Source organism: Ctenopharyngodon idella, chromosome 22 (genome assembly GCF_019924925.1).
Source record: "Ctenopharyngodon idella isolate HZGC_01 chromosome 22, HZGC01, whole genome shotgun sequence".
Classification (NCBI taxonomy): Eukaryota; Metazoa; Chordata; class Actinopteri; order Cypriniformes; family Xenocyprididae; genus Ctenopharyngodon; species Ctenopharyngodon idella.
Window position 1 is genome coordinate 18,644,183 of NC_067241.1, and position 26,313 is coordinate 18,670,495.

General features: G+C 37.0%; 3 protein-coding genes across 8 annotated transcripts; 1 reads left to right on the forward strand and 2 right to left on the reverse strand.

The window, feature by feature from the left end:
* The first annotated feature begins 3,058 nt into the window (after positions 1 to 3,058).
* Positions 3,059 to 4,505, forward strand: rps26 (ribosomal protein S26). The gene is made up of 4 exons (XM_051880116.1): positions 3,059 to 3,157; positions 3,741 to 3,918; positions 4,000 to 4,130; positions 4,287 to 4,505. Exons 1-4 carry the CDS (start codon positions 3,155 to 3,157, stop codon positions 4,320 to 4,322), a joined length of 348 nt encoding a protein of 115 aa, XP_051736076.1. The 5' UTR covers positions 3,059 to 3,154; the 3' UTR covers positions 4,323 to 4,505.
* Positions 4,506 to 5,284: 779 nt separating this feature from the next.
* On the reverse strand, positions 5,285 to 17,621 carry ikzf4 (IKAROS family zinc finger 4). Of its 5 annotated transcripts, none has more exons than XM_051880111.1 (8): positions 17,469 to 17,621; positions 15,623 to 15,677; positions 12,656 to 12,760; positions 12,242 to 12,547; positions 11,950 to 12,132; positions 10,974 to 11,126; positions 9,796 to 9,927; positions 5,285 to 8,941 (listed from the first exon to the last, which is right to left on the reverse strand). In XM_051880111.1, exons 2-8 carry the CDS (start codon positions 15,663 to 15,665, stop codon positions 8,145 to 8,147), a joined length of 1,719 nt encoding a protein of 572 aa, XP_051736071.1. In that variant the 5' UTR covers positions 15,666 to 15,677; positions 17,469 to 17,621; the 3' UTR covers positions 5,285 to 8,144. The 5 variants fall into 5 exon arrangements, with proteins under 5 accessions (XP_051736071.1, XP_051736072.1, XP_051736074.1 ...); XM_051880112.1 differs by having other exon boundaries at positions 11,950 to 12,117; positions 17,469 to 17,620; XM_051880114.1 differs by lacking the exon at positions 17,469 to 17,621 and adding an exon at positions 17,213 to 17,412.
* A 3,081-nt stretch (positions 17,622 to 20,702) lies between these two features.
* On the reverse strand, positions 20,703 to 24,159 carry dnajc22 (DnaJ (Hsp40) homolog, subfamily C, member 22). 2 transcript variants are annotated; one of them, XM_051881072.1, is made up of 4 exons: positions 23,954 to 24,159; positions 21,749 to 22,315; positions 21,079 to 21,371; positions 20,703 to 20,953 (listed from the first exon to the last, which is right to left on the reverse strand). In XM_051881072.1, the coding sequence occupies exons 2-4, from the start codon at positions 22,287 to 22,289 to the stop codon at positions 20,756 to 20,758; spliced, it is 1,032 nt and encodes a 343-aa protein (XP_051737032.1). In that variant the 5' UTR covers positions 22,290 to 22,315; positions 23,954 to 24,159; the 3' UTR covers positions 20,703 to 20,755. The 2 variants fall into 2 exon arrangements, with proteins under 2 accessions (XP_051737032.1, XP_051737033.1); XM_051881073.1 differs by having other exon boundaries at positions 20,703 to 20,969.
* Between the last annotated feature and the right edge of the window lie 2,154 nt (positions 24,160 to 26,313).

Genomic DNA, 26,313 nt, shown 5'->3' on the forward strand with positions numbered 1-26,313 from the left:
TAGGTGGCAATATCGACCCCCCTCACTAATGGACCATGACCTCTTGATTTAGTCTATTGAGGCGACGGGCGGTTCTCAGTAGGCCTGTTTTTCAGCCAGGCTAAATCACTTTCTGCAACCACATGATGACAGAGATGAAGCTCAAATAATGGTGCCATATTTTTTTGATGGCTGTAAAAAGTGAATTGTTACTGTTGGCTCAGAAATAAAATGACTTAAAGGGACAGTTCACCCAAAAATGTCATCATTTATGCACTCTGATGTCATTCCAAACTTGAATAACTTTTCTTTTCAGAATATAAAAGAAAAATATTTTGAATTTTTTTTTTTTTTGTCCATATAATGAAATGTTGTTTGCAGTGTTGTTACTTAACAAAAATATGTGGACTTAAAATATTTTATCATTTTACCTGTATATTATAAAAATACTGTAGCACATTACAACAAGACAAACACTGGATCAATATTAAAGCAATATTAATACTGAAGTCACAAAAAACGGTAACAGATGCATTTTTGCGAAACAAGACAAAATGAATACATAGTGTGATACACAAGACACAAATGTAATGGCGGTGTCAGTTACCTGAGAAGTAGTTTGATATACAGTGTTGGCAAATATCTGACCACCAATCAGAATCACGTATCCTGAATAGCCGACTATTTGACTGGATTCTACTAAGAATTCTCCAGCGTGGCCATCGCAAAATTTGCCTGTGTGGCTGCATTGTAATGTATTGTAATCTGTAGTGTCTCGCACACTTCCATACTATCCAGTCTTGGGGGAAAAAGATATGAATGGTACATTGTCCAAATGCAGTCTACTGGAAGAAAAATGTTATTTAAGACAAAGGAAAAAGTATTGGGTTTTTGGTTTTAATTATTGCCTATGTTTTTACAGCAACAGTGGGCAAGTGTTCAGCTCTGACACACGAATGGAGGAATGTTTATTTGCTGCAGTTTAGGGGCATAGTGGTTACAGGAACACTGACACATTCCTGTGTCACCATCTCTCCCGTTTTCTCTGTCTCATGATAGCTTAAAACACTACTTAGCTTCTGCACACACCCTGACTGGCACTTTCCATTCTCAAATTCAGTTTACCAATGCTAATATTATAGTCACAGCAATCTTTCCCCTCAAGTATGACTAAGTCCCAGCACTGAAATGAATGTCTTAAATGTCATATTACAAGGTCAAACAAAAAACAAAACAAAATGAGTGGGAGTATATTTGATTGCATGCACCTTTGCGTCAGTGGGCCCTGGTTTTATCCTTTCAATTCCCATCAGCGACCCTGTAAAGAAGACTTGGCGACAGCTCCCTAAGTGCAGTGACACAGGGGACAGACGACTGCAGGAGCTACTCATTCACTCCTCCAGACTGCACATGCATGCTGAGAGCTGCTTGCATAAGAACACCTCCCTCTTTTGCCCCCACCCTTCATCACTCCACAACCCAACTCTGTAATCACTTCCAGAAGCAAACCAGAGGACATTTCGGAATGTCATCAGCCAAATGTCAATCATTGTCTGTAATCTCAGAAATCCACTTAAATGACAGCACTGGCACATACAGAGGTGCGGTTTGATCTTCAATGACAGCCGAATTTTAGACAGCAAACATATTCGTGAAGAAATCCCCTGTGCGCTGAGCAGGGCCCTGACCAACATGGACACTGAGAAGGACCAGTCAACACCAATGTTCAGATTGGTGGTCAATCAAAATAAGTGTTTCAATGACTGATTCATAAACTTCTACATTTTGGATCTCTCAATCTTCGGTGCTTTTCTACTAGTTTAGCTATTAAGTGGTTTATAAGCACTGACTAATTCTGAGCATTGACAAAAGCATTTTTAGGTGAGATACTTGGTTCTCTGTGCCTTTACTGACATCTAGTGGAAATCTTAATAGGCCACAAATGTATGCACACGAATACTTTGCATTGTTTGGACTTACCAAGAAGGTATTTTTCAACTGTAAGATTCTTATTTTGCTGAACTAAACCACTAAATGGCACCAGTTTACGCTGAAAACCGTCTGTCTTTATATGTATCTGCAAATATCACAGGTAAAATAAACTACATAACACTTCGGTCAATTTTTCAAGGCATATTGCAAAACAATCTTTCCAATCTTTTTTTTTTTTCTACTAAAGTATATATATATATATATATACACACTACCAGTCAAGTTTGGAAACATTACTATTTTTAATGTTTTTGAACGAAGTCTCTTATGCTCATTAAGGCTGAATTTATTTCATAATAAATACAGAAAAAAACAATAATATTGTGCAATATTATTATAATTTAACATTATGGTTTTCTATTTTAATATACTTTAAAATATAATTTATTTCTGTGATGCAAAGCTGAATTTTCAGCATCATTACTCCAGTCTTCAGTGTCACATGATCTTTCAGAAATCATTGTAATATGCTGATTTATTATCAATGTTGGAAACAGTTGTGCTGCTTAATATTATTTTATAACCTGTGATACTTTTTCAGGATTCTTTGATGAATAAAAAGTTAAAAAATATCAGCATTTATTTAAAATAGAAATCTTTTGTAACAATATACACTACCGTTCAAAAGTTTGGGGTCAGTCATTTTTTTTCTTTCTTTTTTCTGAAAGAAATTAATACTTTTTATTCAGCACGGATGTGTTAAATTGATAAAAAGTGATAGTAAAGATTTATATTGTTAGAAAAGATTTATATTTAAATCTTTATTCATCAATGAATCCTAAAAAAAAAAAATTACCACAGGTTCCAAAACAATATTAAGCAACACAACTGTTTCCAATATTGATAATAACTGAGTATCAAATCATCATATTAGAATGATTTCTGAAGGATCATGTGACACTGAAGACTGGAGTAATGATGCTGATGCATCACAGAAAAATTATATTTTAAAGTATATTAAAATAGAAAACCATAATTTTAAATTGTAATAATATTTCACAATATTATTAAAATAAATAAAGCGTATATATATATATATATATATATATATATATATATATATATATATAAATAAATAAATAAAGGCTTTTATTATGTTACCCAGAGGCGTCCGGATGCTGCGCGCACTATATAATTGACGTAAAAGTATTTCCGGTCCTCTCTCATGCCTCTCTAAATCAAGATGGTGAGTCTTGCAATCGTTCAGGCAGAGGACCGTCTTTTGTCCTGTTATTATCGCGAAGAGTTAGTGTGTTTTCTCACCGGTTCCACATGTCGGAGTGATCTCTCTCCGTGTACAATCAAACCACACTCAGTTTGTTATCATTAGAATTCATTAAAGCGCCTGAAGTGTCATGCGTGCACACTAAACAAGCAACAGACGCATTTACAAGTCTTAAATTATAACAGTCTTATATCTTGTCTTAAAACGATGAGTTAAGCTTTTACCCCCGTTAATAACCAACAATTCCGTATTACTTCCTTGTTTCTTTACTAGGATTAATGATTTACCTATTCTCCTCAGATACAGCAGTATATTTTATTTTTCTGTGCCTGTTAGTTATACACTCTATGTGTAGTCTACATACGTTATAAAAATCAAATACATATTACAAAACATCAGAGTTGTTATATTGTACAAAGTAACAGACAATTACAGTTATATTGTAACTAATAAAACTAAATGTTCTGTAAATGTACATGAACAGATCACAGTTTCAAGGTTATTATTTGTAACCCAGTGCAAACTGTATTTCTCCATCTCCCAGACTAAGAAGAGGAGGAATAACGGTCGTGCCAAGAAGGGACGTGGGCATGTCCAGCCCATCCGCTGCACAAACTGTGCCCGGTGTGTGCCCAAGGACAAGGCCATCAAGAAGTTTGTCATCAGAAATATCGTGGAGGCTGCGGCTGTAAGGGACATCTCTGAAGCCAGTGTGTTTGACTGTGAGTAAGATACTGGGCTTCTTAGGGAGGGGAACAAACAGAGTTTTTAAAAATATTTTAAAATACTTTGTCCTTCTACAGCCTACGTTTTGCCCAAACTGTATGTGAAGCTGCACTACTGTGTCAGCTGTGCCATCCACAGCAAAGTGGTGAGGAACCGCTCTCGTGAGGCCAGGAAGGACCGTACGCCTCCTCCACGCTTCAGGCCCGCTGTAAGTCATGCATCCATATCCATTTTAAATCAGGGCATAAGCACAATTATTGTGCTTGATAGCAATTACAATCATTGAATTTTCTTATTTTAGACTATTTTTGTCAATAATATCAAGTATATGGATCAATACAATATCAATTTTTCTTCCTTTCAGGGTGGTCCCCCACGAGCCCCTCCAAAACCAATGTGATCTGGAGATATTTGCATACATTTTTATGTAAAGAAATAAAGGTGACTAAAACTAAAATATGTTCTCTTGTTTAATCAAATGAAAATTTGCTGTCATCTAATGTAAGAAAGGTTATATGGGGAAAAAATAAATGTTGGACCTTAAATTTAAGTTTCTACATTTAAGGCAAAAAAATGGTGTGAATCATGAGTGGTCTCAAGTTTATTGAAATGCATTTTTAATAGGAAAACACTTGTTCCGTAGTTAACAATACTTTTACAGCATTTATTAATCTTAATGGTGATTTTAACATTTACTAACACAATTTTAAAATCAAATGCATCTGTTAATGCTCTGAACTAACATAACGAACAATTTTATTTTTATTGAAGATTAATAAATGCTGTAAAAATGTGTAAGCAGTGTTACCATATTTTTTGCAAATTAAAGTCTTTACTTTTGTAAAAAAAAAAAAAATTCTAATGAAACTGTTATCACAAAAATAAAACTATAAAAACATTCATTTAAACCTGAAATAAAATATAAATATTTGATGAGAATCTAATCTAACAGAAAATTTGGATTACTAAAAACTTTAGAAATATTCAAAAATTGAAAAATTTTAATAAAGTGAAAGCTGAAAATATAAAAATAAGCAATTCAAAATATGAATAATATATTAATACTGCACTGAAACAAGTTGGCTGAACTGAGAAAATAGGCCTTAAATAGTTTATAGTACATGCTATACTAAAAAAATGTTTCTAAATTGCTTAAATTTCATATTTTGTTCTTGTATTAATTGAGAGATTACATGGAATATTTGTAATATTTGCATTACAAAAAAAGTGGTTAAAGATGAACCTGAACCTGTAGAGAAACAATTCATGGAACTATTATTTGTTGATTAACATCATAATCAACATTAAGGCCATTAATTAGAAACTAGAGAACAAGTGTTTAGAGTTGTAAACAGACAGAAGTTACAACAAATATTACTTTATTGGACATGAAAAATTACTTCAACTTAAAGTTGGGTTACACTCCTTAAAAACAAGATCAAATAAACAATACCTCTTGAAACCAACACACCTTTTTATAGAACATGAGGCAGTTTTTTATATTTTAACAAATTTGAGGTAAAGAGTTTTTCTTTGTCATATACATTTTTTTTTTCTCACAAAATATTTAAAAACATTGAACCCAGGGATAAAGCCCAAGAATGACAGAGAGTTTGATCCCTGCCTCCCCAAAAATGCTAGGTCTCTCTTTCTCAGTTGCTGCTCGTTATGGTTGCTTCACAGTTCGTTTAAAAATATTGAGTTCATCACACCTTGGGGATAAGAAGTATGAAATGGTGCAGAAAAGAGCTGGGTTTGGTTTAGAGGAAATAGGGAAAATTGCAGCTAGTATTTCACAAGCAGAACAGTTGCAGAACCCCAGCAAACAAACGAGTACACATGCAAACTCTCCCATTCACACGCTCGGTAGAATTCATTACATAATTTCTTTTTGACCGATAAGTGCATTAAGTGTCATATATGGTTTTTGCCATAATTTCAAGTAAATAAATCTATGTCTGCAGAAAAAAAAATCTATGAAGGGTGCAAAGTCACTGACTAACCTTTGTAAATACTGGATTTGGTCTTACTTCTTCTATCCATTCATACTGTACTCCGTAGGCTTGCACTGGAGTGAATCCAAGCATACGTATTAAGAGGCCTACAAATCTTGTAAAAGTAACCGAAAAGATGTAGGGTCTGGATTACACGTAAGCAAGTTTTGGAAACAGCTGACCACCTCCAAGGTCAAGTGATACACACATGCTACAACATCCAAGTACCCTTAACCACAGCCCACGTCACGTAAAGATGTACAAGCAATCGAACAAAACAACTCTTTGAGATTCTTCAAAATTCTTCTCTCATTGGTGCTTTAGTTTCGTTTCAGTTTGTGCAAGTGAGATCCGCTGATAAAACAGGCCATGATATATCTTGGCAGGACGGTACGTAACTCTACAACAATATTTCAGTCCTTTCCTTCAAAATCAAGCAGCAGTTTGTACTCAGTGGGGAGCGAGAGTACCGTATGCATGAACTCACATGGGACATGACCACACAGGACAAGCGTACAGGATACAAGTCCAATATCAAGGGCAGAAGTCACACAAACATCCAAGCACCAAATTTTACAACACAAGGAGAAAATGTTCAGTTCTGAATCCTTAAATGACCGCGACCCCTTTTATTATTAGGAAAATAGCCTTTATAGAATTGTTTTTAAAAACACCACACTGTTCATCTGGTCTTTGTAACCAACGTGTTCTCGTATCAAATTGTTTCTTGTTTTCTCTAAATAGCATTTTTATCAGAAATCAGTGCAATAGAGCAATTTCAGAAAACAAAAGAATATGTTTCAAAGCTCAGTTACCAGTCATTACTGTCTGCTCCCCTAAAGCCTTTGAATAAAATCCCCCTCCCGCCCCGTCCCGCCCCGCCTGTCCGAAACCCTCCCAACAGCCCCAGCAAAAACACTCACATTTAAGCAGAATTAGAAAAAGTGCAATCCTCCTTTTGAGGTAACAACCCTTCCCCTTCACTCCTCATCAAATTCACGGAATGCAACATGGGTCTGTGTTTGGTCTGCACCAGAACATTAAGGCTCCTCTCCCCCCCTCCGCATGTCTTACCGCATCTAAAAAACATAATGTGGCTCACTGTGTTCGCAGCATGGCAGAGGATGGATGGCGGGAATTCGTACTACAAAAACTATTTTAAAAAAACCTCAATAGATTTGATAGGCAAAATCTTTATCGCCACTTAGGTGAGGTCGAGATAAAGTTTGAAACGACAATCAAGATCTGAGGCACAAGGAAACCAACTGTTTTTTTTTTTTTTTTTTCTTCAGGACAGAGGTTGTAGACTCAAAAACTAAGGCAAATGTTTCAAGTTCATTTCCTTTCTTAAATAAAACATTAACATACATTTTTAGAAAGAAATAAAATTATCCGAGCCTTAGCCTAACCCAAGAGTGCCGTATCTTTGTTTCGAAGTTACCCGAATTCAGGCTGCATTGTACCTACGGAATCGTCCAGCATTAAAAACCATGTGCAATTCAAAAACTAGCTCGTACAGGGTTCATATAAAGCAACGATTAAGGCAATATGTGTCTGTGCTCCTTATATGGCTAACATACCAATACTCCAGCCTCAGTTTTGCAATTCACCCTGCTTGCTCTCCATTCCCTCTCTCAGCAGTGTCCTCCCTGAGTCGCCTAATTTCAACAGTCCCACCGAGGTATCCTAAAAGAGCACAAAGTTTGTGTGAATACTCCTAGGCATAGATTTCTTGTTTAACAGGCTCAGAAACTTTGGAAAACCACTCTGGATAAAACAATCCAGACTAAGCAATTCGATGTCTTTCTCTCCTCAAGAGGCAGACTCTATGTAAACGCCACCAAACAGATGGGTATAGACCTAATCACACATTTCCAATTTCTCTTCCCAACTGATAAAAATAAACCCCACCGAAGGAAGGCACTTCTAAAGCAAAACAGCTGCGTCTTGCAATGAATGACTTGGTGTGGGAGTGCAATCGGAGGATATGACTTGTCCCCCGTTTGAATGCTCCTGACATCCTCTTAACACGGGATGTAATTGCACGTTTTATGCTCGTACCTAAGCGATTAGCCTTCGACGGAAAATCTGATAAATTTAAAAGCAAGTGCTAATGTGCCCCAATCTGGTGCAGACCGAACTAGACGCCATGACGCCATCTCAAAGCAGCATACAAACTCTCTGTACATCTCCCCCCAGTCTCAACCTCCGCCATCCACAAGCCCGCCTCAGCCCACCTGGTGCTCCCCGCGGACAATGTGCGAGGAGAACTCGTAGCGGTCCTGGCTGCGGTGGCCGCAGATGTTGCACTCGAAGGGCTGGCGGAAGCCGTGGCAGCCCATGTGGATGGTAAACATGACATGGTCCAGGAAGAAAATGCGACAGTGCTCGCAGCGGAAGGAGCGCACCGGCCGCCCTTCCCCGTCCACCACCTGCATGGCCTCCCTCGTCAGCGGCGAGCGTGGGCTCGCCTTGGTCGGTAAACCCCCAGGGATCCCTTTCTCCCTGTCCCCCTCCATGTCCGTTTCTTTGGCGTGACTAGGACTGTGCCGCTCGCGCCCGCGGTGGTTCAAGTTTCCCGGTGGCACCGAGGTGATGACGCACTGCTCCTCCGCCATGCTCTCAGTGTCTGTTGAATCTTGGTAACCGTTGCTGGGCGAGGCGGCGCGGCTGCGGGTGGAGGGTGCATCTTCGTGACCCTCGCCGGCCTCCCTCCCGGCCAGGCCCATGGAGATGCCCCCCGCACAGTTTAGACGCTGCCCTAGAGGGGTTATATGAGGGTAGACGGAGCTGATGACGGGGGTGAACTCTGAGATGCAGGCGGAGTGGGGGGGCATCCGCAGGGAGCGGGAAGGATCCACATCGTTGCTGCCTCCTCTCGGCCCCCGCAGGAAACGCCCTCCCATGCCGGCTAAAGCAGCGGGGTCACCGTCGGGGTGCGAGAGCAACATGTCCCCTTCTTTATCAGGATTGGGGTCGAGTTCGTAAGGTGCTTCGGATATATTCAGTCGCATGTGCTTTTCACCTAGAAAGCCAGGGAGCATCAGTATCATTGATATTTAGTAATCACTAGATTGCATTGCATTGCAAATTATTTTGTTTTTGCAGCTACGCAATAACTAGTACTATTTTTGAAACATTCTTTTCTAAATCTAATTTTATGCAACAAAACAACTTGAAAATTACGAAAAAAATATATAAATAATTTTAGTAATAACAATATATACACTACCATTCAGGGGTTTGGAGTACAGTAAGATTATATTAAAAGAAATTAATACTTTTATACATTACATCGATCAAAAGTGACAGTAAAGACATTTATTTACATTTCTATTTCAAATACATGCTGTTATTTTGATCTTTCTATTCATACAAGAATCCACAAAAAAAGCAACAATTGTTTTCAACATTGATAATATAATAATAAAGGTTTCTTGAGCAGAAAATCATCATATTAGAATGATTTCTGAAGGATCGTGTGACTGAAGACTGGAGTAATGATGCTGAAAATTCAGCTTTGATCACAGGAATAACTATATTTTAAACTATTTTAAAATAGAAAACATTTATTTTAAATTGTAATAACATTTCAAATAAATGCACCCTTGGTGAGCATGAGACTCCTTTCAAAAGCATTAAAAAAAACTTACAGACCCCAAACTTTTGAACAGTAAGTGTATTATATATATATATCTTTTACTACACATTGTCATATTGACAACCAATCAGTAAACAGACTGATTTAAATTTCACAAACCTTAAAATTTTCATGTTTATCACTTTAAAAAATGTCCAGTCTTTCTCGCTGCATACAGTTCACAAGCTCACGACTCAGGAAACACTGTTCTGCATAGGTATTCAAAGAAATAGGCCTACCCAGAAACTTCTGGGGTGTAGATCTCTTCCTCTTGGTGATGCTATTGGCCAGCCGATCAATGAAGGACATCTTCTCCGAGGAGGACTGGATCAGGGGTTCAGACATCATCTCCACATTATGGGACTCTTCACCTGAAGACAATCCACATACAGAAGCATGATTATTATAGAATATTGCGTGTTTGAGTTGTCACAATATTAAAATAGCAGTGACATTAATGACACCAATTTTGATACTACAGCAATAATTCATACAGTATTGAAACTATATTAATTACTGTGCAAAAGTTTTGTGGTCGGTTTTTGAAAGAAATCTCTCACCAAGGCTGCATTTACTTAATCAAAAATATAGTGAAATCAGTATTGTAACTGATTAATTTTTATATATTTTAATATGCAATTTATTCCTGTGATCAAAGCTGAATTTTCAGCATCATTACGCCTTCAGTGTCACATGATCCTTCAGAAATCATTCTAATATGCTGATTTGTTGCTCAAGTAACATTTCTTATTATTATTATTATTTTCAGGATTCCTTGATGAATAAAAATGTCAAAAGAACAGCATTTATTTGAATTTTCTGTAACGATATAAATGTCTTTACTGTCACTTTTGATCAATTTAATGTGTCTTTGCTGAGTAAAAATTATTTTCGGTAAATTTTTTATTTTTTTTTAATGCTAGTGTACTCTTTTAAATGTATTATTATTAGTTATATACATTAACATTGATTAAGTCTGAACGGCATGTTTGTATTTAAAATAAGAATAAAATTCAGCATATTAACACCTTAAGAGACTGCAGCAGTTATATCAGGCTACATTTTAGCTCACGCTGCAAAGCCTACAGCACAGTAATATTTTTACACATAACCACCTGTTTAGATTCTCTGTGTTTACAATAATACCTCTCCAAGGCATGTATTTTAATCAAGAAGTGCTTTGGACCGTTCAAGTGCATAGCTACACCACCAGCTGTGATCTTCACAAAGCATGAACACAATAACACTGGTGAGCTTTCAAAAGCAGCCGTCTGTCAGGCAGCACTTGGGTAATGAATTAAACTGGTACTACTGATACTGCAGAAAGACCGATAACATGCATTTTAGTGTTACCTTGGTACCGAAATACGGCTAGTTTTGATCTCCCTAGCATTTATGTTAGTAAATATGCTATTACCATGCGCAGGCTGGGTGTTATGAGCAGGCTGGTGGTCCAGACTCTGTAGGTAGCTGTGGCAGCGCTCACGATGCTCCTCCAGGGTGCTCTGCTGCTTGTAGCTGCGGCCACAGTAACTGCACTTGTAGGGCTTCCCTACTGTAGGGGAGGACACTGAAATAACGCGGAGGGAGAATATGAATGCATTTCACACAGCTTATGTGTTATGTAAACATAAACATTACTAATATAGTATTGATGCTGTGGTTAATATAAGGGGTTACCCGCTAAAGTTCTTATTTAATGTATTATATATAATATATAAATATACAATAAATATTATATTTCCAATAAAATTTCATAAGAATACTCTAATTACTGGTATAGGATTTGTCAGACCACAGAATTTCCCTTGTCACAATTTCCCAAAAATGAAATGACAAGCTGCTCATCTATGACGTTAATAGAAGAGGAAAAAACTACAGACCGCATCTGTCCATTTAGCTTTAGAGATGTGCGTCATTTCGGAGAAATTCATTATTCTATGAAGTCGTTTCTCTGAATATCTGCGTTCTAATTCAAAGGACCTTAGCAACTACAGGTGAATGCTCTTCATCATTCAAAAACACAAGCAGGATATCCTGTTTTCATAATACTCTAAATGTCATACTAGACCACTGCATTTCGTTTGACTAAAAATATGATTATATAACCGATCAATGATGTCTTATTCACACTTATTAGCCTGCTTACACAAGCTCTAGTAGAGCAACAGGTTTAAAAGGAAGTTCTAGGCAGCAAAAATAATCAGCACTTGCATTAAAAGAGAAATAGCTTACATGACCTTGACTACATTCATTTATGCTCTGTGGCAAATCAAAATGGCTTTTTCCATCCCACACACTTTTCCATCCATTTATTTTCCAGCCACAAAGTTCTCTCTCCATGCTTCTCTTTATTTCTCGCAAATGGCCTCTCTCAAACCACAAAGGCTCACCGGAGTGGGTGCGGAGGTGTCCTGTCAGGGCGTCACGGCGGCGACAAGCGTAGTTACAAAAGGGACATTTGAAGGGCTTTTCTCCAGAGTGGAGCTTGATATGACGCAGCAAGTTGCCCTTCTGAGTGAAGGAGGCCCCACACTGGTTACATTGGAATGGCCGCTCACCTACCGAGACCAAGACTACCAGTTTTCCCACCGGCCCAAAAAAACAGCAGCACATATCTTCAAGCTGACATTTTTTAAATATGTTTGATCTTTTTTTGTCAAGAGTCAGTCAAGAAACACTTACCTGTATGGCTGCGTTTGTGCACCATTAGAACATTGGGTCCAATGCAAATCATCCCACATATATCACATTTAAGTTTCCCATTGGGCAGCCGAATGGGACCGGGAGATGCGGGCTCAGAGCTGGCCATCTCTCCGCAGCCGCTCCCAGCCTGCCCTTGTGTACCTCCGACCATCTCCACTCCACCATCTTCTGCCAACTCGCCCTTTTCATCTTTCCATCCTTCATTCTTCTCCCCGACTCTCCTTTCCGCCAGTGGAGCACCACCTGCCTCCTCGTCACTGTAGAGCTCCACCTTGATGGAGTTAGCTGGGCATGGAGAGAAAGTCGTATATTTATTCACTTGGCAACCCAAAGCCGAAGCAAAAACTAAACTAAATTAATATTTTAAAGTGTGTTTAATGGACAGACACTGACCACTGAGTGAGCGGCTGGGTGAGGACTGTTGACTGTTTGGTGTGCTCACGGAGGGTCCTCTCAGCCCTGCAAAAAACTCCCGCTCTGTTGAAGAATCTCCACTACCTGAAAACATGAACACGTACACTGGGGCTCAGAATGTGTTTTTGTATTTTTCTTATTTCATGCAAAGTTTCCACTAGAAGTTACATTATGAGCATAACAATTTGAGTGAAAAGTTTCACTGGAAATGTAAGTATTTTTAATCAATGTGTGGAAAATAAAATAAATGTCAACTTCCTTGGCTATTTTCATGGTGAGTAACAAATTAAAATACAAACCCGATTCCAAAAAAGTTGGGACACAAAAGGAATGCAATAATTTACAAATCTCATAAACTTATATTTTATTCACAATAGAATATAGATAACATATCAAATGTTGAAAGTGAGACATTTTGAAATGTCATGCCAAATATTGGCTCATTTTGGATTTCATGAGAGCTACACATTCCAAAAAAGTTGGGACAGGTAGCAATAAGAGGCCGGAAAAGTTAAATGTACATATAAGGAACAGCTGGAGGACCAATTTGCAACTTATTAGGTCAATTGGCAACATGATTGGGTATAAAAAGAGCCTCTCAGAGTGGCAGTGTCTCTCAGAAGTCAAGATGGGCAGAGGATCACCAATTCACCCAATGCTGCGGCGAAAAATAGTGGAGCAATATCAGAAAGGAGTTTCTCAGAGAAAAATTGCAAAGAGTTTGAAGTTATCATCATCTACAGTGCATAATATCATCCAAAGATTCAGAGAATCTGAAACAATCTCTGTGCGTAAGGGTCAAGGCCGGAAAACCATACTGGATGCCCGTGATCTTCGGGCCCTTAGACGGCACTGCATCACATACAGGAATGCTACTGTAATGGAAATCACAACATGGGCTCAAGAATACTTCCAGTATTGTCGGTGGACACAATCCACCGTGCCATTCGCCGTTGCCGGCTAAAACTCTATAGGTCAAAAAAGAAGCCATATCTAAACATGATCCAGAAGCGCAGGCGTTTTCTCTGGACAAAGGCTCATTTATAATGGACTGTGGCAAAGTGGAAAACTGTTCTGTGGTCAGACGAATTTTGAACAAAATTTGAAGTTCTTTTTGGAAAACTGGGACGCCATGTCATCCGGACTAAAGAGGACAAGGACAACCCAAGTTGTTATCAGCGCTCAGTTCAGAAGCCTGCCATCTCTGATGGTATGGGGTTGCATGAGTGCGTGTGGCATGGGCAGCTTACACATCTGGAAAGGCACCATCAATGCTGAAAGGTATATCCAAGTTCTAGAACAACATATGCTCCCATCCAGACGTCGTCTCTTTCAGGGAAGACCTTGCATTTTCCAACATGACAATGCCAGACCACATACTGCATCAATTACAACATCATGGCTGCGTAGAAGAAGGATCCGGGTACTGAAATGGAGAGCCTGCAGTCCAGATCTTTCACCCATAGAAAACATTTGGCGCATCATAAAGAGGAAGATGCAACAAAGAAGACCTAAGACAGTTGGGCAACTAGAAGCCTGTATTAGACAAGAATGGGACAACATTCCTATTCCTAAACTTGAGCAACTTGTCTCCTCAGTCCCCAGACGTTTGCAGACTGTTATAAAAAGAAGAGGGGATGCCACACAGTGGTAAACATGGACTTGTCCCAACTTTTTTGAGATGTGTTGATGCCATGAAATTTAAAATCAACTTATTTTTCCCTTAAAATGATACATTTTCTCAGTTTAAACATTTGATATGTCATCTATGTTGTATTCTGAATAAAATATTGAAATTTGAAACTTCCACATCATTGCATTCCTTTTTTATTCACAATTTGTACAGTGTCCCAACTTTTTTGGAATCGGGTTTGTACTACAAAAGAGCAATTTAAAAACCTATATAAGGTTTTTAAACTTTGCTTTGAAAAAAACTCTCAAATGGATTCAGCCTTCACTCTGTCAAAGGTTTCTTCAAAGGAGTTTGCTGTGTAATATAATTCCCCAAGAGAACCTAAACCAGCACAATTCAATAAAATATGTTTGAGATACTGGACTCTGGCATGAGGAATAAAGCAGAGCTGGGAAGATTATGAATTACATTATTATAATAAGTTACTGATTACAAATTACATGACAAAATTTGTAATTAGTAATATAATCTCTTAGATTACACATTTTTTGGTAATGTAATCTGGCTACTTTTGGATTACATTTAGATTAATTTTGTGCTAACCCTTATTTGATGTCACATATATTGTAGGATAATCTTGTACTATTTTGACAGATACAAAGAAAAAATATATTCTATTCACCAACAAGAGCCTCAACAGATTATTTTTAAAGTGTATGGACAGTTAATACTTCAAAATAATAACACTAATGTACCTGTTAGTGTTTGCTGATATGTTTTAGAATCTTATGATTCTAAAACATATTTACTTAAAATTAAGTAAATTTAGAAAACAGCAACATTACTAAAAACAAATATTGAAAACCATGAAATTCACAGTAATATCACTGCTACATTAATATATATATTTCATCTATATTAAATCTATATTTCCCCCTCACCACCGGAAAAACTCAAAGAATCACAAACGTATATAAGCGACAGGTTTATTATGAAAAAAATATAATCGTTAAAAGAAAAATAAAAAATTAAGAGAATCAATGAATTGTGAACAACTTACTGCCATTGTGTAAATAATATGTAATCATGTAATCCATAAAAAAGTAATTGTAGTCTGATTATTTTAAAAAGTAGTTTACTCTAATTACAAGTACTTGATTTTTGCAATCGGATTACGTAATCCAGATTACATGTTATCCATAACTTCCCAGCTCTGGCAGCGGATACATTAAATAAAAGTCCCAGATTTTCAGTGTGGTCATGCTACATGCATGTCTGAAAATAACAAATTAATATGAACTTAAAAAAGGTACCTGACATATACGAACGGCCATTGCAATCGTCAGCATTCATCATCACACCAGCTGCCTGTACAGAGAAAACATTTGATTACGAAGCATAAAACTAACTTACAATTTCAACAAATAGAAAAGCAAGTTTTTTTAAGAAATGCATTGTTATTTTTACAATAATAAAGAACGCTCGAAGCACTCAAAGCTGATTTCAACTGAAAAAAAAAATAATAATAAAAAAAAACTTGCTGGTTTACTGCAGTTGTTATTTCTCCCTTTCCTGCGTGGTTGCACGGTTTGACTAGCTGAATAATTGATATGCACACTGGTCAAGATCTCATTTCTAACTCAACAGCCGAATTGAGTGTCCATTCTATAGAATTCTTGTCTTAAATGAAAAGCGTAGCCTGCAAGAAACTTCCCTCCCTTTATCCTGTGACCTATCAGAACGCAGGCTGCCATCTAAAGCAATGATGATACTAAGCCAAATGTAGGGGTTGTTATGATTTGCTATTACTCAGAAATTTCCACATATTATTGCGTTGGTATTGGAAATAGGCTTTAAATGCAACACAACACATATTGCGGTCAAATCTGACCTGCATTTGATGAACCAGTTTCAAAGATTTTTAACTTTATGCTGTGCAGCTTTACATTTAAATCTATAAATCAAATTTACCCCCAAAATCTTTGATATTAATTAAGATTCTCACACACACTGATCTATATGATGTGGTAAGGTTGTGGTAAATGTATTTTTTTTCATAAAACATTAAATGATCTGTAGTGCACAGCGTAAATGGGAATAAATTAATTTGTTTAATGGATTCGAAAAGTTGACTAATATTACCTTTTTATGATATACACATAAACTATACATCATACATTGTTTTAAAACAGGCAAGATATTTAAAAATGCCAAAGATGATTGTCAAAGCCAAGTCTTCTTGTTAATCCACAACTATTTAAATTAATAATATTTTGTTTTTGCATTATAATACACTTTGGGACAAGACAAAAACTCCTTCTGAAGGACTTCAGACCTCTGATATCATAATTTAATTATTTCATGGTTAAAATGGATCACAAATGGGTGCAGTTCAAACACATTCAGATATCATAAATAGCAGGTGCTGATGATATTATACTGTGAGGTGACAAACAACATACTGCTTTCTTTTTCAAACCATGAATACATATGGACTCATAAAAATAATAAATATGGACTCTTATTATTTTATATCCGCTTTATGATATACATAATAATAACAAACAGGCCTTCAGAAATGTAAGACCTCCTTGAAAACATTCACAGCTGCAACAGGCAAATCTCATGAATTCACAGAGCTGTCAATGAGTCTAATTAACGCAATAACAGACACAGCCCTGTCTGTCTGCAGTCACACCAGAAAACAATGCCTGACGACGAGAATAAGATTATCGCGCACAATCCCTCGCATGTTTAGTAACTTTACACACACCGTCGGACTGACAGCACGGAATCATGTCAATCCTGTGTGTCTGGAGCAACACTAGCTAGCCACCGCTGCTAACCAGCTAACGAGACGTGACAGCTCACAATAAGGCAAAGACATCGCTAAACTAACTCACGAACGAAAGAACAAGCGTTGCTGACAACGCAATCCGATCGGCAGCCTCCGGTCGCGAAATACAGTCGATCTTTAGACGTGACAAACTAAAGCGGAATTATGTTTCCTGAGAGCCCGCTGGCGTTGCTATGGCACCCAGCACTCGACAGATGCGTCTAGCCGTGTAAACCCTCCCAATCCGAGCATAGTTGCCTGACCTAATGTCACTTTCCTTGAATAGCTGCTCTTGATTTTGCACGGTGGGTATTTTTTCTTACCTGACGATCGACTGTGATTGCAATATTTATACAGCAGAAGCGCCGTTTGTTTTCTCTAGCGAAGGCAGCATCTCCGGGATCTTTTACCTGAAACCCCAAACAACTTCCGGGCCCATGCCGGGATACAGGCCCGAATAACCTATAACCGAAAAACTGCCTCTCAATTCCATGATTGGGAGGGATTATCGAATGCATCGATCCTCATGCTACAGGTTAGGAAGCTACAACGCAACATATTATTATTATTATTATTATTATTTCGATGATAGTATCAGTGAAAGTGACTGATGTTTATCATAAAACTTCCACATTAATATTTTAAGCAATTTAATTATTTCTCTGTGTCAAACAAGAAAGATTTGTGGGAATTTTGTTGAATGTGTGAGAAAATTAATTTTCTACGAATTAGGAAAAACTACATTAAAGGGTTAGTTCACCCAAAAATGAAAATAATGTCATTAATCACTCACCCTCATGCCGTTCCACACCCGTAAGACCTTCGTTCATCTTCAGAACACAAATTAAGTCGAGACACTACAGGTGAATAGGGATTTTTTTTAAATTAGAAGATATCACTGTGAAACTTCTCCAGTTTATTACTGGCATAAACATAAGAAAAAAAATGTATTACAAGTTTGAATAAATTTATGTTTTAATATGCAAATGAGGCCTTATATTCAATTCAATTCAATTCAATTCAATTCAATTTACAAAATCTGGAAATTGGAAAGGTCCAGGTTTAAAATTCTTGGTTCTATTTGTTGACATATTAGTTGAAAGGGCTTTTACAGAGGGGATTCTGGATATCTTATTTTGTGCTTTAGTAAATTAGAGAATACTGACAATAGCCTTTAAAAAATCTATTTTCGCCATGTTTTTTTGAGTAAAAGGACCTATAACTCAGGATAGGAATGATATATCAACAAATCCCTCTGTAAAAGCCTTCAGAATATAGATAGGAATAAAACTGTAAAGTTTGGTGTATATAAGTTCTGCTGAAGTGGAGATTTCTGACTCAGAGCAGGAGAAAAAACTCATTTTGAGAAAATGGCCTTTAAAGATATTTACTGTAATTGAAATCTATAGACGCAAATAGATAAAGTGCTAAAAGATATACACTTAAAAATGTATTTTGGATGTTTTCTTTCCACCAGTCTGAAAAAACACTTTATGAAAAGCCAAAAAGTGCAAAATCTCAAAATCTCAAAATTGACAGGTGCCTGAAAAAACAGTGTTTTTGCCTGTAGTCTCTCCCCTTAAGATATTTTTGATCAAATCTGATGGCTCCGATGGATCCATTAATGTACTAAAAACATATTTAAATCAGTTCATGTGAGTACAGTGGTTCAATATTAATATTATAAAGCCACGAGGATATTTTTGGTGCGCCAAAAAAACAAAATAACGACTTATATAGTGATGGCTGATTTCAAAACACTGCTTCATGAAGCTTTGAATCTTTTGTGTCGAATCATGATTCGGATCGCGTGTCAAACCGCCAAACTGCTGAAATCACGTGACTTTGGCGCTCCAAACAGCTGATTCGACACAAAAGATTCATAACGCTCCGAAGCTTCATGAAGCAGTGTTTTGAAATCGGCCATCACTATATAAGTCGATATTTTGTTTTTTTGGCGCACCAAAAATATTCTCGTGGCTTTATAATATTAATATTGAACCACTGTACTCACATGAACTGATTTAAATATGTTTTTAGTACATTAATGGATCTTGAGAGAGGAAATGTCATTGCTGGCTATGCAGGCCTCACTGAGCCATCGGATTTCATCAAAAATATCTTAATTTGTGTTCTGAAGATGAACGAAGGTCTTACAGGGTGTGGAACGGCATGAGGGTGAGTAATAAATGACATTATTTTCATTTTTGGGTGAACTAACCCTTTAAGCTTCGGAGTGTTATGAATCTTTTGTGTCGAACCATGATTCGAATCGCATGTCAAACCTGCTGAAATCACGTGACTTTGGCGCTCCGAACCGCTGATTCGACACGCTGGTTCATAACGCTCTGAAGCTTCATGAAGCAGTGTTTTGAAATTGAAAAAAAAATAAAAAATTATGATTGTGGTGGCGAGCTATAACCCACATACATGTTGTTTTTATGTTTATTAGAGGCTGAATATATATCAAGTTCTGACAAACTTCCCATACTACTTCTACATAGGATGTCTACTTCATAAATTGTATGAAAATAATGGAAATATATGGTTCAGATCACTCAAACCATATATGGAAATGGAGGCACCCTTATATGGTCAGTAATGGATCTTGGTTGTCATCTAGTGGAAAAGTGTGGTACTGCGCCCAAACAAAATCTTACTGAAAGCTCATTTTTTGAGATATCAACCTAAAATTTGTAACACAACTTGTTCCTATTTTTGGCTTTGATTTTCTTGCAGTTTTAGAGTAAAACTTGTTTTGTAAAATATATATTTTATATAAAATATAACATATTATATTTTTACATTTTCATAAACTTAAACTTCTATAACTTTTTTTCTGTTTCACTTACATACTTTATTTCACTTCTACGATATTCTGCCAAATTTCCTTATGTCTATATTTCAAAGTATTCTTGAATTAAAACCATTTAAGTTTGGATAGTGCATTTTCATGTCTATAGAAAAAGTGGGGGTGACAGTTAACAGATTAATCATATTCTACATTTTAAAACCATTAATAATATAATTAGTGTGATTATTTTTATTATAGTTATATAGTTGGCCTACATTATTCATATTCTATTTTAGATACACTCCAAAGTGGCCGGCTCAATTTTACATAAGAGTGTTGCATTTTAAGCCACATGCATAAAATACCACATTAATGTACATTGCAAAATACTCTGTTTTGATGTACAGAGTCATATACTTACTGAGACTCTTACTTATAATTTCTATTTACTCATATACTTATATATTTTGTCCTATACAATAATTTTATTATTTTAATCTAGGAGGGATGATTAAATTTAATATTGTATTTTTACAATTAATGTATATTTTTGTTTAATATGTTTTTTAAAAACAAATCTTCAAAAACAATAATTGGCCGACCCCCTGCAGTACCACCACAGACCCTCTAGAGGTCGCCAACTCACTGTGGAAGACCCCTAATAAAACAACTCTATTGATCACCTAATGTTACCACAAGATGCCAGAGAATCCTAAATTGTCATCCTCGGAGAAGAATTTCATTGAACAAAAATGAAAAACTCTTTAGTTTAGAAAGTTTCACATTTATTACACCAAATTGACTGATCTGAGCCTTCTAAAATGTATATGACCTCTTCCTCAGAAGATCATTTCTTCCGTCTTGTCTTATGCCTGTCGAGAAGTATCTCATATGCCTCCTGAATCTGAATAAACATCTGTTGTGCCTCTGCTTGCCGCTTGGGGTTGAGATCTGGATGCCACACTTTAGCCAGTTCCCTGTAGCTGCGAGTGACCTCCTCCAGAGAAGCTTCTTCTGGCAATGATAGTATCTGATTGTAAGAAAATATTATAATGACACAAATATCATTATTTACCTTCTGTTTATATGTAAAACACTGCAAAGTGAATTAAAACCAATTAAAACTGTACTGAACTCACCTTCAGCGCCTCCATTTCCTTTTTACTATACTCATTAAGAATTATTTCCAGCATCTTCCTCCAGCTTTCCTCGTAGAAACCCCCTCCTGTCAGGACACATAACAGACGATATGGCAACAGCAGAAAATATTCCAGGAGTCCTTTGAGCCATGGAAGGAACCAGAAGAAATCAAGCAGGGCCGCTATACAGTCCGATATGTAGTACAATGTGGCAGTGGTGTTGTGGAAAACACAGTATCCCAGCGGAGCGGAGAAAGCCAGCACACCTAAACTTAGACGATACAGACGAGGCCCTTGGGAAGATTGACACGAACCGGGTTAATTAAGCACATTAATTGCACATGATGCAACTCAAAGGTAAGATTGACACATATAAAATGTGGGTAACACTTTATAATAAGGTTTCATTTGTTTACATCAGTTATATACATTAGTTAACATGGACTAACACTGAACAATACTTCTAAAGCATTTATTAATTTTAGCTAATGTTAATCTCAACATTAACTAATACATTTTTTAAGTGTGCACGGATAAATCATTTATAATACATACTGCAATATTTGATAAAAAACAAGAATTGAAAGTTAAATGTTAGTTAATGCATTAACTAATGCTAACAAATGAGACTTTACTGTGTGACCAGAATGTGCATGATAGTGTATCTCACCCAGTGGCTCTGGCCTCAGAGGTTTGAACGTGTTGTGCTGCGCAGCGGTAACACTAGCAGCTATGCTGATGGGCAGAGGAGAGAGATTGCTGCCGTAGAAGATGGATGACGTGACGATGCATGTAACGAGGGTCTTTTGAAGGTCAGAGGTCTGCTGGCCCACAGAGGACACTAGATGCACACCAGCACCTATGCTCAGTGGCAGCACTAGGAAGTAGAAGAAGCTAAGAGAACTGAGGCTTATTAAAGCCACCGAGCCAAAGTAAATACCAACACAAATCTGACCGGCAAACCGAATCAGGCCTACTGGTGGTGGTGGAGTGGCACGTGGATGTCTAACTTGGGCTCTCTCTGCTTCATGGTTGGCCTCGCTCACGTACGATGGGATACGGAAGAACTCCCTTGCCCAGCCGATGCCAAAACCACCAAAGGTCAGTATCCAAAGAAGAGCATGGCTGTCTCTGCCCAGGTAAATGTGATGAAGGCCAAGTGGGCCACCCATGGCCCACAAGGCATATGTGATCAGGAGCTTCTTAGCCATGAGGTCATTCTAGCTGTGCACAGGAACTTGGGGGAAAAAAATTCAGTCATTTTCAACTTGGTAAGGAAAAGCTTTTACACTGAAAAATAATATTTTGCTACTTGTTCAATTTTGCTGCTTGTTCAACTTAATTTCATTGTTCAATACACTTAAATATATAAAATATAAGTTTACTTAATCCATTTGTGTTGGGACTATATGAACTGAATTAACTGAAACTGGGTGGTTTGCACCGTTGCCAAGTCTGTGGTTTTCCTGCTTAATTGGGCTACTTTAACACTGTTGCCGCAGGTTGATTTTCATGTATGCATGTTGAAGTGACATCAAATAACATGACATTTAGCCCCTGGAATGTGAATTTTACCAGGGGGAACCCCGCCAAAAAGCAGATTTAACCCTGCGGTAGGCAATTTTTACCGGGGGACCCCCCTTGAAACACGATTGGGCTAGTTTTGAGTAGCAATTTGACAGGTTTTGTTGTGAAAACCTGGCAACCCTGGCGGATTGCTAGTTGCTTAGTATGGCTGGATCAGGAGAGTAAATGTTGAAATTAAGAGTTATTTTAGATTTGTATTTTATGTGTTTTTGTGACTGAAGTTGTAGGTGGCTACATGAATATTAATATAATAAGTGCTTTTCTTAATGAGCAATAACTGTGCTAATGTCAGACCTTAGTAGTGTAGCGCCATACTTAATTTTCGACAGGAATGAAAACGAGGCTGAATACAGTGCGTTCAATGGATTGTACTGTTGTTTAACAATCTGATTGTTCAGCAGATGAAACACCTTTCTGAAAAAACTTTCAGTAAACAAAATCTCCATAAAAGAGTTTTAAGTTGTGAAAATGATGTGATCTAGGACCTTTATACAGTGCATGCCATTGTAAAGACATAAAGTCTATCCCTCACTGCCTCGCTTTCATCAGCATTAAATTAAACATGGCGTCTAACCTGACTAAGGTCTGTGGCCAATAACTTACTGTAAGTGGAAAGTCTTTTAAATGTACATCATGAATATAATTTCCATTTACTTTAAGCACAGACTTGAATATATCAGATCTACTCAATATAATCTAGCTGATATAACTAAAACATATTGATTAAGTGCAACTAAAATGCATGTTTAAAATTATGATCAATTATAACCACTTAAAACGTAAACCAGTGAAATCAAAAAGCTTTTTTTTTTGTATATAAAAGCAGATTAGCCAACAACATGATTATGAAAATTGATTTATGATAAATTAGGGACAAGCATGTCATTTGGATCTTATACAGTTTTTTAAGGAATAGGTCAGCCCAAAAATGAAAATTCTGTTTGCTTCTAATGTAAAGCTATGATATAATACTCTGAATATAGCATACAAGTCAAACTGACTTATTTTATATTGCTTTTATGGAGCTTGTTTCTTTTTGGAACTTGACATCTCTCAGTCTGCATTTATTTCCACTGAATGAGAAGAGCACATTTTGCTATATAACTTTTCCTTTGGTGTTCCACAGAAGAAATGAAGTCACACAGGTTTGGAACGCATGACGGTTAGAAAATAATGACAGAATTGCCATTTTTGGTGTGAATTATGCTTTGATAATCTCTCTCGTCTCTCTCTCTCTCATATCACTGGCTTTCAAGTTATAAAATCAAACAGGTCGCTGTTTTCTTACCTGCGGGACTGAGAGATCGAGCTTCATTCATACACCAAATTGTTTTAGAAAACTCCTACAACAAGGTCAGCATTAAAAATATAAGAATTCACGCAACAGATCACAGCATAATCGCTTTGAAGTTAACTTTAAATTTAAATCATTCACTTTCTGAAAATAATGTAACCTATGGACTTCTGTGTTTGCGCCAGTATGGACTTTGGTTTGATGATGACACAGGTCATAAAGAGTAAACTTTGATTTACCGTATCTCTGGACACAAATAAGACACAGAACATTAGACATTTACTAAAGTGCATTCAATTAAGAAGATAATCCTGAAAAAAAACTTTATCATGGTTTCCACAAAAATATTAAGCAGCACAACTGTTTTCATCATTGATGATTATAAGAAATGTTTCTTGAGCAGCAAATCATCATATCAGAATGATTTCTGAAGGATCATGTGACACTGAAGACTGGAGTAATGATGCTGAAAATCCAGCTTTCATCAAGTAAATGCAGTGTTGGTGAGCATAAGAGACTTTGCACTTTGATCATATTTTTAATACAGAAATAATTTTTTTTCAGTTTCATATATTCTATTACATCATCCTCAAACACGAAACTATTATATGTATTGTATTGTTTTATATAATGGTCTGCAAATGTTCACTATTGATCAACATGCACATTCCCAAATTTCTATATATCCTAATTATTGTTAATATGTAATTCATTTTTCCAGGAGCTCTTTGCTTCTACCTTCAATTAAATTGCTAACAGTGATTGTAAATTAATTGCCTAAATTATTACATTATTAGCTAACTGCATTCTCTAAATTGTAATGATGACATGCATTCTCTGTAAAGCTGCTTTGAAACGATATATATTGTGAAAAGCGCTATACAAATAAATGTGAATTGAATTGAATTGAAAGTTTCATTAGTCTTAAAGGGTTAGTTCACTCAAAAATGACATTTCTCAAGTGAAATGAAACTCGCAAGACCTTTGTTCATCTTCAGAAAAAAAAATTAAGATATTTTTGATGAAATCCCAGAGTTTTTTTAATCTCCCATAGAAAGCAATGAAATTACCACATTCAAGGTCCAGATAAGACATTGTTAAAATAGTCAACGTGACTACAGTGGTTTAACTTTAATGTTATGAAGCGACAACAATACTTTTTGTCAGCAGCCAAATCACCCTGTAGCCCAAGACTGGTTTCCCACTGAAGCTAAGCAGCGCTGAGCCTGGTTAGTACCTGGATGGGAGACCTCCTGGGAAAACTATGTTGCTGTTGGAAGAGGTGTTAATGAGGCCAGCCGGGGGAGCTCACCCTGTGGTCTGTGTGGGTCCTAACGCCCCAGTAAAGTGATGGGGACACTATACTGTCAAAAAAGCACCGTCCTTCGGATGAGACGTTAAGCTGAGGTCCTGACTCTCTGTGGTCATTAAAAATCCCATGATGTCTTTCGAACAGAGTAGGGGTGTAACCCGGGCATCCTGGCCATTCGCCCATTGGCCTCTGGCCATCATGGCCTCCTAATCCTCCCCATATACTGATTGGCTTCATCACTCTGTCTGCTCTCCATCAGTGAGCTGGTGTGTGGTGGGCATTCTGGCACAGTATGGCTGCCGTCGCATCATCCAGGTGGATGCTGCACATTGGCAAAGAATATACACTGACAAGAAGCGAAACTCAATAGAACGTTACATTGCAACACCGGCGCCCAGCAGCAGCCCTGCGTTTCCGCCATTTTGGGGTGAAAGCGACTCGGCAGTCCACTAGTTTCTATGGCAATATCAGCTGCTTTGTTAAAAAAAACGTACATTAAAGCTGAAATCCAACCTGAATGATGACAACACAGAATAAAATACAAACACTAGACTAGTGATCATCAAATCCTTTTAACTGTTTATTTTACAGACTTTGTGTTTAAGTCTTCCACTTTTTTCACAAAACCTTTGCTCTCTGGAAACCCAGTCAGTTTGGGTTAAAATTCTGTGAAGTTCAAGTATTAGCATTATAAACACTGAATTAATACCAACATATGAAATTAAATTAACCCTCTACAGCACAGCGGAAAGTTTTCTTAAGCCCTGTGTTTAGTACATTTTTCTTTAAATGATTACAACCAATTAGAAAGGTCGAGAAAGTACCAAAGAACAGTCCAGTAAGGTGTTGGAGTCACTATCAAGCACCATTTAAAGGTGGGACGTCCTGTTCTGACACATGGTCACAGGAGCACATGGTGTGAGAAGATTATTTGCTTTAGTAATCTTATTTAAAATGACATGAACTGTACATAAAAAATATGTATGTGTGTGTGTGTATGAAGGTGTAGAGAAGATTTTTGTCAGGTTTTATGAAGTTTTTT

Coding starts and splice junctions, on each gene's coding strand:
- dnajc22 (XM_051881072.1), bottom strand. CDS start 22,289: ATGGCTAAGAAGCTCCTGATCACATATGCCTTGTGGGCCATGGGTGGC. Junction 21,372..21,748: donor TCTGAGGCCAGAGCCACTGG/GTGAGATACACT, acceptor AATCTTCCCAAG/GGCCTCGTCTGTATCGTCTA. Junction 20,954..21,078: donor AGGAAATGGAGGCGCTGAAG/GTGAGTTCAGTA, acceptor TATCATTGCCAG/AAGAAGCTTCTCTGGAGGAG.
- ikzf4 (XM_051880111.1), bottom strand. CDS start 15,665: ATGATGAATGCTGACGATTGCAATGGCCGTTCGTATATGTCAG. Junction 12,761..15,622: donor TGGCCGTTCGTATATGTCAG/GTACCTTTTTTA, acceptor TCATGTTTTCAG/GTAGTGGAGATTCTTCAACA. Junction 9,928..10,973: donor TAACACCCAGCCTGCGCATG/GTAATAGCATAT, acceptor GATTGTCTTCAG/GTGAAGAGTCCCATAATGTG.
- rps26 (XM_051880116.1), top strand. Junction 3,919..3,999: donor TGAAGCCAGTGTGTTTGACT/GTGAGTAAGATA, acceptor GTCCTTCTACAG/CCTACGTTTTGCCCAAACTG. Junction 4,131..4,286: donor CTCCACGCTTCAGGCCCGCT/GTAAGTCATGCA, acceptor TCTTCCTTTCAG/GGTGGTCCCCCACGAGCCCC.